Source organism: Salvia splendens, chromosome 12, assembly GCF_004379255.2.
Source record: "Salvia splendens isolate huo1 chromosome 12, SspV2, whole genome shotgun sequence".
NCBI lineage: Eukaryota > Viridiplantae > Streptophyta > Magnoliopsida > Lamiales > Lamiaceae > Salvia > Salvia splendens.
Window position 1 is genome coordinate 31848565 of NC_056043.1, and position 12999 is coordinate 31861563.

The 12999-nt window shown below is 37.5% G+C and overlaps 1 protein-coding gene across 1 annotated transcript; it reads left to right on the plus strand.

Moving 5' to 3' along the window:
• Positions 1-914: 914 nt before the first annotated feature.
• LOC121758775 (methylmalonate-semialdehyde dehydrogenase [acylating], mitochondrial-like) lies at positions 915-12212 on the plus strand. The gene is made up of 20 exons (XM_042154170.1): positions 915-1094; positions 1902-2467; positions 3220-3317; positions 3472-3543; positions 3619-3780; positions 3862-3940; positions 4381-4535; positions 5235-5298; positions 5564-5643; positions 5898-5963; positions 9619-9669; positions 9753-9904; positions 10134-10224; positions 10371-10451; positions 10708-10785; positions 10862-10897; positions 10993-11036; positions 11113-11191; positions 11420-11510; positions 11589-12212. Exons 2-20 carry the CDS (start codon positions 1936-1938, stop codon positions 11975-11977), a joined length of 2400 nt encoding a protein of 799 aa, XP_042010104.1. The 5' UTR covers positions 915-1094; positions 1902-1935; the 3' UTR covers positions 11978-12212.
• Positions 12213-12999: the final 787 nt, after the last annotated feature.

The following is a 12999-nucleotide window of genomic DNA, read 5'->3' on the forward strand; positions in this document are numbered from 1 at the left end:
ACCCGCAAAGCTAATGTGTTAGCTTTCGGGTTGGGTTATGGTTTGAGTTTAGGTTTTTTTTCCTATGGTTTAGAGTTATGGTTTAGGGTTTAGGGAGATATAATATTATTTTATTTTATTTTTTAATTTAAATCGTGATAAAGCTTTAATATAATCTTTTTCTATATTTATGCATATTTATCAATAATATCATTATATGAGTATATTATTCTTATAATATCAATTTTTTACCCAACTTATATTAAACTCATATATTTGTACTATATAACAACTTTGTTTTAATAAAATTAAAATTAAAACATTTTTATCAAATGTGATATATATTGTTTATGTTTATTATTAAATACATTTACAATTTTAGACTTATATAATATAATTTTTATTTCAAATAAGTATTTCATAATTTGATACAAATAAATTTGGTTGTTCATAATTTGATATAAATAAATTTGGCCCTGCATAGCACGGCTGTGATATTAGTTGAAATAATAAAATGAGACATTATTTATATAGACGAAAAGGGAATATATATGATCACTTTCTAGATACTTCATCCGTATTAAAAAAATAAAAAAATTTGAAACGACATGAGTTTTAATGCACAATTGATAAAGTAAGTGAGAAGAATTGGTAAAGTAAGAAAGATGAAAAGAAAAATGAGTAAAGTAAGAGAGAGCAAGAGAAAACATAGTGAAAGTAGAGTTAGTGGATTGTGGGATCCATGTCCAAAAATAGAAAGATTTTAAAGTTTCTATTTTTAAGGAATGACCCAAAATGAAAATAATTGTTATTTTTAAAAAATGGAGGGATCAATATTTTTAAAGAGTAATAAATTCATTTGGATTAAACAAAATTGGTTATGACAAAAATGCCCTTGCTGCAGAAATATCTGAATCAATTCAGAACTAGGGTTATAGCTATCTCCAGTTCCCCATCCATGCTTCCACTCTCTTCTCAAAAAAAATTCACAAAATTTAAACGTAAAAGAAAAAGACAAAATAATTAAAGTAAACAGAAAACTGCCGACTCACTTCCGACTCCGAAAAATCAGCACTGCCCACCGCCGGTTTCATCTTCGTCAAACTCCGTCGCCGGTAAAGTAGAGTCCTCAGTATTTTCTCACTTCTAATTCCGATATTGAATAAATCGCATCAGATCAGTAACCTGTTGATTCTGATTTTTAGCATTATTTGAACTAGTTGCGAGAAATGCTTGAATTCATTAATTATGTTAACGAATTTGAGTTCTTCTTGCGTTTCTCAGCTGCTGCGTGATTTGCATTATCTCGCTCTATGATTTTAGGATCAATGTGGGTGCATTGCTGTTACTTTACCGTGTTATATATGTGTATGCGATGTGTAGTGTTAGTTTTTGTTCTGTTTCCTTGCATTTGTGAAATGTAGGTATCGTGAAGTTGACATTGTGAATTACTGAATCTATATTGAAACCGTTTCGTTTCTTATGGTTTGAAGAGCTTTCCTGCCTGATCAGCTGGTGCTGTGATCCTATGGATCAATATTTTTGACGCGAAAGATTTCTGAATAGGTCCACTCACCTGTTACAGATGCTCGAAATGCAGGTGGTTAAACTGAGAAAGGAAAAAGAATTGAAAACAATAGTTTATGTACAGTGGGATATCAAAATAATCGTTGATTTGTATAACTATAGAAACTATGTAATTTGAGGGAGCCTCTAGATATCAATGTCAGCCACATCTTCCATTCTTGTATTCTTACTTAACATATATGTGATGTACCAATTTTAATCTATACCCGTTAATAGTGTAGCTATTATTATAGTCATTTTGCGCAGATGTTAAATTGGCTCCGGGTTTATATGAATTGATATACTTTTTTAGTCACCATGGTTTTGAGAGCTTATTCTGACTTCAGCAGATATAGTTTGTCCTCTCCAGGATCTGCCCTGACCAGTTACATGGAGTTTGATGAAACTCCACAGATGCTCCCACCTCCACCCGGGAGTTTCATTGATAGAGAAGAACTTATTGAACATGTTGGGGAGTTCGCCGTCTCTCAGGGATATGTTGTCACCATTAAGCAGTCTAAGAAGGAGAGAGTTGTAGTCCTTGGTTGTGACAGAGGAGGTGTTTATCGAGATAGGCGCAAAACTATTGATGAGGCCACTGGTGAACCTCTGCGCAAAAGGAAATCTGGTTCGCGACTGACAAACTGCCCATTCGAGCTAGTGGGTAAGAAGGAGGATGGCTTGTGGGTACTCACAGTTAAGAATGGTTCACATAATCATGAACCAATGAAGGACATATCAGAACATCCATCTGCGCGGCGCTTCAACGAGAAAGAAGTCATGCTAATCAAGGAAATGACAGATGCAGGTCTAAAACCTCGCCAGATACTTAAAAGACTTAGACAAACAAATCCCGAGCTTTTATCTACACCAAAGCATGTTTATAATGTCAAAGCAAAGCTTCGGCAAGGGAATCTTACAGGTCTATGTTTCCATTAAATCATCTCCTAAACTATAAATACATTTTAAGGTCATTATTTTTGGTAACTGTGGCCATAGTCATCCTTCACTATTAATTCCGATAATCCATGATAATGTGATATCGTAAATATGATTACCGTCTCACGCCAACCCATCATATTTTACTCGCTTGCAACTAATAATCTAGTGATATATCTTTTTCTGCTATTTCTTTTGATTAGAGAATCACATTTGAGAATAAGAACATAAAAGGGAAGAAGGCAATCAGGCATTGTTTATTTGTTACTGAAGCATATTAGATGGAGATTAACAACCAAAGGATGTATATCATCCTGGCCTGCGAGGAGGACATTATGAAAGATATCCTACTCAGCATCAAATTATGGTCCAGTCAGATGTTTTAGAAGATTATGTTGAATAAAATAAATTTTCCCAGTGATAGCTGCCAGGGACAAAGAGACAATTTTACCATTTCTTAATATCTAAAAATTGCATTGCAGTAATCAAGTAAAACCTGGGAGGGTATTGCAGACACGGTGCAAAATGAAGAGCCTGTCTTTATTGAGTTCTTGATATAACAAATGTGGGGAAAGCTTTAGCTTTTATTTCAAAACATGGACATCTGAAAGGACTTGTATGTTTCCGACTCTTGTAGAAAGTATGCTGATTTTGTTCCCTTCCAAACGGCCTTGTTCCTCCTAGCATACACTTGAGATGTAACATAAATTGCCTTATTTATATCTTTTGCAACAGTGAGGAGATTGAAGACGCTGAAATCTCCTACAGCAGTTGAGGGAAACTCTGAACCTTCAACGTCTTCGGAGCCATCATGGAAGAAACGGTATCCCCCGGTAATGCATGGCCACACAGATGAAACTTTTATTTCTAAGACTATTATATGACTGGGTGTTATTGGTCACTCTATTTGTGAGAGCTAAGTGGTCTCATATCTGGGTTTATATCTAATCTATACTTTTGGAATGTTTCTTTTTTGTGGTCTCACAGAGGGTCCCAAATCTTATTGGTGGTAGATTTATTGATTCACAGTCATCATCATCTATCGATGTGTTAAATCCTGTGAGTGCTAGAATGTATGTGTGTCATCACTGTTTTCTAAAGTTTCTAATGCTAATAGTGTATACACAATTATAGGCCACACAACAAGTGGTTGCACAAGTTCCTTTGTCCACGGGTGAGGAACTTAAGGCTGCAGTATTTGCAGCAAAAAGAGCATTTACATCCTGGCGAAATACCCCGGTTACTACTCGTCAACGAATTATGTTTAAGCTTCAAGAGCTTATTCGACGTGATATTGTAAATTTTTGGTACTCTTACCTTTTTACTCTTTTGGTATTCGACGAGTCAAGTTATTGAAGACCTTACAATTGTTTCCAGGATAAGCTTGCCAGTTGCATAACATCAGAGCAGGGTAAGACATTAAAGGATGCTTTTAATGATGTCTCCCGAGGGATTGGTGAGTCCGTCTTTTATTGCAATTATTTACTTATTAAACCATGTATTCCTTTGATGGCGGCCTCAAAAAAGGAAAAAAAACATGTGGTACTTCTTGGAATTTAAATATTAGGCTCCTTGGAACTTCATACATTGATAGAGCAAATAAAAAACTTCTTTATATGATACTTTACCTCTTTGCTGGATAGAACATAACGGGACAGAATAATCTTCAACTAAAGTTAGAGTTGCGTCTGATCTTTGCAACTTTTAGGAACACTTTGAGAGTAGATCTGCTTTTCTATGATTCTATTTTATCCACTCGTACTTTTTTTCTCAATGATTTTTAATTGAAAGTTATCATCAACACCAAAGAAGAATTACTTGTCAAAGTTGAAGATTTCTTTCATTGTGGAGATTCAGCAAGCTGCATGGTTTAGTCTGATAGAATGTTTTACGCAGAGCTTGTTGAACATGCTTGTGGAATGGCAAATTTGCATATGGGGGACTTCTTCCCAAATATATCAAATGGCATTGATACTTATAGCATTCGTGAGCCCCTTGGTATTTGTGCTGGGATATGCTCTTTCAATTTTCCTGCCATGATTCCGTTATTGGTTGGTTTCTAATTCTCTCTGCTTGTTTCTTTCTGAAGCTACAGTTTGCTTCTTATGCATATGAACCGTTGAAAATCTCCTTGCTTTTCATGTCAAATACGGTTGACTTCTAGCCTGTGAGATGTACCTTGTTAGGATGTGCATTCCTTCAATGAAGTGTCAAAACCAGTTTCCCATGTAGAGTAGAGGATAGATTGTTTACCTGATAATTACAGACACTGTTGCGAATCATTAGAAGGTATCCGTGTTAAAAATCTTAAAGGGTTAGAAACGTTACTTAACCAGCTTAGCATGTAAAGGATCAATTTTTTTTTCAGGCTAGTGTTATTAAATGGTTTTCAAAAGAAGACTTCTTTTAAAATTGAAGCTTAAATAGCATCTTTAATCAACATCACTTAATTAGAATCGCAACAGACAGATATGCACAGATGGCAATAATAAAATTGGGAAAAATAAAAAATACTAAATATACTAAACTATGAGAATTTTTGACTTGAGGTTCAAAATGATTTTTCCATCCTTCGAAAACTACCATGTTTCTGGAGATGACCAGGTGAGTTGCCTTGTGTAGATTGGGCAGATTCTCCAATTCAACTTTCAAATTCTACTTCTTTAGTTATCATTTATCAATCCTTACTGTTTTGAATCTAGTAGTTTCCACAGTTTCGTTATTCTCACTGCTTGAAAAATTCTCTGCAGATGTTTCCGATTGCTATTACATGTGGCAATACATTCATATTAAAACCTTCTGAGAAAGCACCAGGTATATTTATAGAATGTCACATTTAACTTAAAGAATATCTAGTTTTAGTGATATATGATCAGTAGTCATTCATATTTTTTAATATCTTTCATTAGCATTTATATATAGAAAGTTCCCACACTTATCTGATGATATACCATTTGCTAATGTTTACTTGTTTTCCTCTACTTTTAGATCCTCGTTATGGATTGCATGTTCTTTTTCTGCTTTGTACACACCATTATAAAGTTAATGCCCATTTTTTCTGACCCTTCCTTACTCTCAGGAGCTTGTGTGCATCTCTCCGAGTTAGCGATGGAGGCTGGTTTGCCTAATGGAGTCCTAAATGTTATACATGGCACCAATGTGAGCTCTCTGTTTGTATTTGGAATCTTTCTCTTTGATGATATATCGTTTTGTCATATTAATAAATTTTAGGATGATTTGATTTTATGGGTTCTTCCTTAGCCATTGCATACTGCTTATCCATGTTGATTGTGGCTCTCCATTAGAAAAAAATGGTTTAGACAATGTGTTCAGAAAATCGTGAATTATTTTATAGACTATTATTGGGTTATCTGATGAATATTTGCTTCTAATATTTTTTTGAGATTTTGTAGGACATCATTGATGCCATATGCGATGATGATGAAATCAAGGCTGTGTCATACGTTGGCTCAGATGCAGTGAGTTCAGTTTTGCCATAATTTTTTCATTTCTAACTGGAAGTGTGCATGTGGAACGTGTATTATGTTCACAGTGATTTTATTTAGTGGCTTGTGTTTAACACATCTAAACCCTTTCCTATGTATATATATTCTTTACTTTAGGTAGGCATGTGATCATTTTTATATGGTTATATAGACTTATTCCAGATTCGGTCCCTATCATTTACCTTTCAATATTTAACACCTGCATCTTATTCTCTCCCTATCTTATAGTAGTACCCCTGGTTTGTCATTGTTGGGATTTTACGCACACAAGGCTTTCACAACATCAGAGAACTTTGTTGGTGGCCTTGTTTCTCTTCTAACTCTGTCCCTTGCAAGCTGATAGTCCCTGATAGAGTCTGATATAGACTCACCAGCCTGGTTGCCCTGAGTTGGAGCCTCTTCTTTATCTGAATCAGACTCACTCCCTGAGTCAATGACTCCACCTGCTCCTAGGCCAACCCCCACAGGCTCCACCTTGAAGAAATCACCCTCATCTTCATTGGAGTCCGGCTTATCTTTCAGGAATGGCATCTGATCCTCCAAGAACACCACATCCCTACTCACCAAGACCTTCTGCTTACCGGGCTCAATACACCAGAGCCTATACCCCTTAACACCCCTCTGATACCCCAGCAAGATACATTTCAGAGCCCTAGCTTCAAGCTTACTTTGCCTAGCATGAGCATAGGCTGCACACCCAAACACCTTGTATTTTGAGTAGTCACTGTGAGCTCCATACCACATGTAATCAGGAGTTTCAGATTTCAGGGCAGTAGATGGGCATTTATTGATGAGATAGGCTGCTGTATACACAGCCTCACCCCAGAATCTGCTGCTCAAACCAGACCCAAGAAGTAGGCACCTCACCCTCTCTAGGATTGTCCTATTCATCCTCTCCACAACACCATTTTGCTGAGGATTACCAGGAACAGTCCGGTGCCTCTTCATACCCTTCTCTTTACAGAACAGATCAAACTCAGCAGACAAGAACTCTAGGCCGTTGTCTGTCCTTAAGCATTTAACACTTCTACCCTTCTCTAGCTCAACCTCCTTACACCATATCTTGAATTTTGTGAGTGTTTCAGATTTTTCTTTAAGAATATATACCCACAACTTTCTTGTATAGTCATCAATGATAGCTAGATAATACTTTCCTCCACCAATTGAACACACCGGTGAAGGCCCCCAAAGATCACTATGTATGTAGTCTAAAGGGGCTGTAGAAGAGTGAATACCTGTCGGATAGGGTGCCTTCTTAGCCTTTCCAAGTATACATTGCTCACAGGGGTCCATCTTGTTGAAATCTCCAGAGATCAGACCCTTCTTGATGAGTTCTTTCAAGCTTCCTTCGGCTGGGTGGCCCAATCTCTTGTGCCACAGCATTATGGAATCATCTGACACTGCATTGCTTTCTCCATCAACAGCCTTAGCCTTCAGATAATAGAGAATATGCTCTCTGTCAGCCTCCATCATCACTGCCTCTCCAGATTTCACAAACAATTTTCCTTGACTCATCAATATGGTGAACCCTTTCTGTTCCAGCATTCCCAATGAGATGAGGTTCCTCTTTACTTCTGGAATATACCTCACCCCAGTTATGATCTTTATAGAGCCATCTTGTAGGCTTAGCTTTACCTTCCCTATTCCTTTGATCTGACAAATGTGGTTATTACCAAGAACAACCGTACCCGATGCTTCTTGAAGATCATGAAACCAGCTTCTATTGGGGCACATATGGAAGCTGCACCCCGAGTCCATTATCCACCTATGACTGACCCCACTGTCACTGATATTCATGAGTTGAGCAGGGGGACCAGCACTCTCCACACAATCAGATTGATTGTGTCCCTCTGAGGCCATCTTTCTCTTCCATGCATGACAATCTTTCTTCAAATGTCCAGGTTTCTTGCACCAATAGCAAGCTCTGGTTTCCTTCTGAGCATCTGAACTTGAGGGTTTAGGGCCCTCAAACTTCTTCTTGAAGTTCTGCTTCTTGAACTTCTTCACATTCAAGGCCTCTGCAGCTTGAACATTGGAGCTTGCAGAGCCTCTGTTGGCTGTCTTCTGGAGTTCTTTGGCCATCAAGGCTGAATAGACTTCTGCATAGGTGATAGGCTTATCTCTTCCATAGATAATTGCATCACTTAGCTGGTCATACGAGCTAGGTAAGGCATTCAATGTGAGAATGGCCTTATCCTCATCTGAGATCTTGACATCAACAGATCCCAGGTCATCAATGATCTTGTTGAACTCCTCTAGCTGCTCAATGATGGACCTATCTCCAGAAAAACTATAGGCATACAGCCTCTTCTTGAGATACAGCCGGTTAGCCAAGGATTTGGCCAAGTAAACTTCATCTAACTTGTCCAAGATCTCCACCGCAGTCTTGGCTTCTTGAACTTCCCTCAAGACCTTATCTCCAAGGCACAGAATCACTGCAGAATGTGCCTTGAGCTGCATCTCCTCCATCTTTGCCTGAGCCTTTTCATCAAGCACTGGAGCCTTTCCTTTCTCATCTGGTTTTGCAAGAACTGCCGCCAAGCCTTGTTGAATTAAAACCGCCTTCATCTTCATCTTCCACAGGCCATAATCATTCTTGCCTGTGAACTTCTCTGCATCAAGCCTTGCTGCCATCTCTGAAACCGTTTGATCCTCTGCAAATCAGCTTCAATATCCCTTTCCCACAGACGGCGCCACTTGTTGGGATTTTACGCACACAAGGCTTTCACACACTCAATAAGATCACACACACACTCACTGTTGTATGAGATCACACAATGCAGGAAACACACACACTCACACTTTGAGTATTGAAGATGATAATCTTGGAGAGAAAACTGGAAAACTCTTTATTGATAAAACTCTATTCTAAACTACATACATGGTGAGCTATTTAAAGCTCTATAATCACGTAGCAACTGCTACTAACTAACTACAAGAAGAATCAAGAAAGCAAGAAGAATAACCGCTACATCTCAGCTAACTAACTGCTGCTCCAACGGCTAGTTCGGCTAGGTTGCTTCTACCTTCTCGGTTCAAGACCGAGCTCCTTCCTCGGCTCAATACCGAACTCATTCTCGGCTTACAACCGAACTCTTCCTTCTCGGCTTACAACCGAACTCTTCCTTCTCGGCTCATTCCAGCTCAACGCCGAGCTTCCATACCGAGCTTCCATACCGAGCTTCCTTACCGCTGAGCTTACCGACTTCTGCCTTCTTCTTCTTCTTCTCGGCTAGTTCCAGGCTAGTTCCAGCTCGGTAAGCCGAGCTTACCGAACTCCTTTCTAGCCGAGCTTCTTCCAACTGAAATGAGCACTCCATTATTACAGTCATGCTTTTGGTTTATTTTATACTACATAATAACATAAAGTTGATGGTTAATACTCTAACTTAATATTCTAGAGTGCTGTTTTCTGCATTTTCTGACAGTAATGGTTTCTATTTTGTGCCTTGCTGATATTCTAGAGTGATATTTCATCAGCAACTAAAGATTTTTCTTATTGGTGGTTCAGTAGAGACAAAAAAGCGCACAGTTATTTTGATAGTTACTACCTAGCTTCTGCAGTTATTTGGTAGTCGAAGGTAATTACGGCATGTTGTTATAGTCTCACATGACTTTTTATTTCCAGCCTGGAATGTATGTTCATGCAAGGGCATCTGCCAACAGTAAACGTGTTCAGGTGAAAGTTCACTTCTTTTTTAGCGTCAATTTGCTCTTGATAGTTTTGACTGCATTTGCAGCTGATTTTCGTTGTTATTTCAGAGTAATGTAGGTGCAAAAAGTCATGTGGTAGTCATGCCAGATGTACATATGGATACTGTTATAAATGCTTTGGTTTGTGCTGGCTTTGGCTCTGCTGTACAGAGGTGTACAGCAATCAGCACTGTTATCTTTGTTGGAGACTCTAAGTCTTGGTATGCTATCTTTATTCATGATTATTAAAATGAATCCTGTTGGTGGGGAATGGGGGAGAGGCCAGGAGGGCCCACAAGTTTTTTGGAAACTTATTGTACTAATGATTTAGTAAGAATCTTGTATATTCATCCATATATAGTGGTTATGTATTTCCTGTTGTTTTTGGCATGAGATAAACAGTTACTAGGGGAAACTTTTAGTTAGTTAGTGCTGGCTCAATTTCCTCAGGGAAGGTAAGCTGGTGGAGCGTGCCATGGCACTCAAAGTAGATGCAGGGATCGAACCAGGAGTGGAACTAGGTCCAGTGATCAGCAAGCAGGTGCACCGATGGATATATATATATTTTTCCTTTTTTACTACAGATTGTACAGTTAATGTGTGCATCTGAATAATCAAGCAGGTTGTAAGAATTGCTGCTAATAATGAGGCTCTATTGATTTTAAAAGTGTTATCTCTGATCTTCAGGTCAAGGAAAGAATATCCAGGGTGGTCCAAACATTTGTAGATAATGGTGCTAGATTGGTTCTTGACGGGAGAAAAGTTGTGGTGCGTCTTCAGATCTTCTAATCTTTTAGTTAGTCCCCCCTTGTTTTATGAATGCCTGTATTATAGTTGTAGGCACCTTATATTCATTCAACAGTGTCAAAAATGCTTGGATAGTCACCAAATTTTTACTAAACCTTTGTTATTGAGCTGTTAACTACTATACCTTTTATTGAATCCCCAACAAACTGTTTTTTGAACTACGAGGTAGTTTTATGGGTTGATCATATTTACTCATAGTTTTATGATGAAAAAATAGGTTCCTAAATATGAGCTTGGAAACTTTGTTGGTCCTACAATTCTAACTGATATCACTGAAGACATGGAATGCTATAAGGTAAACTATCTTCAGAAGACTCCTAGCTCATTGCTTTATGGAAATAAGTCAAATAACGTTTAATCTAAATACGCAGGAAGAAATTTTGGGTCCAATTCTTCTTTGCATGCAGGTTGTATATATTCCCGTCTTGTAAATAGTCTTCATCGCTGCAAATATTTAGTATGTTGACTAATTTTTTCTCTTCCGGACCTTCTTTGTGTTCAGGCTGGGAGTTTAGACGAGGCAATAGGCATTGTTAACAGAAACAAGTCAGTGAGCTTGGCTTTTCTGAAGAGTTCAGTTTTTTATATTGCTTGACATAACCTAATTATTTACGTGGTGCAGACATGGAAACGGAGCGTCCATTTTTACATCTTCATCTGCCACCGCAAGGAAATTTCAGACTGAGATAGAGTGTGGGCAGGTAAGGATTTTCCTGCAATGCTTTCGGAACACTTGCTGAGTACTTCTGTTTAAATTATAATAGTAGCTCACTCTTTTCCAAAATCAATTTCAACTTCGTCTATTCAGCTGATTTAGCTCATCTACTTACCAGACGGACGATGTTCTGTGGTTTTAGACTTGCTACTGATTTTTCATGAAGAAATCTCTGCTTAGTGTTTGGTTGTGATACTGATTTATTTGAATCCAGGTTGGTGTAAATGTGGCAGTTGCATCCCCATTGCCTCTTTTCTCTTTTACAGGTTCAAACGCTTCGTTTACCAGCGACATCAACCATTATGGTAAGACACTAAAAACATCAAGCTTCTGATATCCATTGCCAAACAATGGTTCATAACTATTGTTCTTACCCGCTGCAGGTAAAGCCGGTCTTCAGTTTTACACGCAGATCAAAACCGTGACTCAGCAGTGGAAGGATTTCCCCAGCAGCGGAGCATCTTCTTCGTTACTTGCATATGATGCACAGAGCAACAGTGGAGACGTCCACGCATTTCCATCCATGGACTTCACAAGCAACGACGTGTCACTGGGGCTGCATTTGAGGGATTTCTCGAATGGAGAAGGGGTGCCTCTACCACTCCATGATGATCTCCCGAGTCATGATGGGATGCCTATTCCATTAGTAGCTTCAAAGGATTTCCCAAGCAGTGATGGTGAATCTTTAGAACAATCTCGAGATCTTCCGAATAGCGACGGAATGTCTTCGATCCCGCAGTTGGATGGCTCTCACTGGACTTTACACTTTTAGGTGAGTCACTTTTCTGACTGCAGTATCAGCTTGAGCTCGTCGGTGGCTCGATTTTTTGGCTTGGTGTTGTAGTCGTGTTGATGATTTGAATTTTATTTTGTTTGTATTTGTGTTCAAGAGTAAGAATTGGTAGAAGTTTGTGTAGTAGATTAGTCTTGTAGAGTATATCTATGTGTATCGATCAGTATATGTGGTTGTTGAGTGTTGAATTAACTAGTACCCCCTTCGCCACTTATTAATAGTCTCGTTTATTTTTTCATATCGTCATAAGTTTGAGAATAAAAAAATAAATAATTTTGAATAAATTAATAGTTATATAATAAATAATTAAAAATAAAATATTAAATTAAAGTATTGATTTCTTTAATGATAGAAAATGACTCAAGAGATGTGATTCACCTTTGCTCTCACTGAATTTCGTGTATTTTAATTAATTCATTATTTTGTAGGAGTATTCAAATTTCAAATTTTTTTATACTCCCTCTCCTTCTGTCCCATTAAAAATGAAATTTTTTCATTTTTTGGTTATCCCAATAATAATGAAACGTTTCCTAAAATGGAAACAACACTATCTCTACTTTTTCTTCTTTCTTACTTTATTTTTTCTTTATTAACTCACAAAATAACACTGCATAAAATCTCGTGTTGAAAACCAAATGTTGCATATTTATTGGGACGGATGGAGTATTATATTACTATTTGCCATGTTATAAAATTAACTCTGATAAATTCATCATTTTTTTTTTCCAAATTTTCATTTATAAACCTCGAGTAGTCCTATATTTCTTACGTTTGGAATTGATTAAGCTATCTCCAACCATTTACACCAAACTCAAACTCATTTTTCAGTATATGTCATATCAATTCGTAATTTTAGGCCAACCATTTACACTAAACCCAAAAGAATATTCGATATTCTCCTACTTTTTTTACATTTTCAATCTTACCTACATATTTATCTAAATTACACATTAACCCCACAACACTTAACAATAATTTATTTGATTTATTTACTTATAGTA

Coding starts and splice junctions, on each gene's coding strand:
- LOC121758775 (XM_042154170.1), top strand. CDS start 1,936: ATGGAGTTTGATGAAACTCCACAGATGCTCCCACCTCCACCCGGGAGT. Junction 3,781..3,861: donor AGCTTATTCGACGTGATATT/GTAAATTTTTGG, acceptor AATTGTTTCCAG/GATAAGCTTGCCAGTTGCAT. Junction 10,898..10,992: donor CAATTCTTCTTTGCATGCAG/GTTGTATATATT, acceptor CTTTGTGTTCAG/GCTGGGAGTTTAGACGAGGC.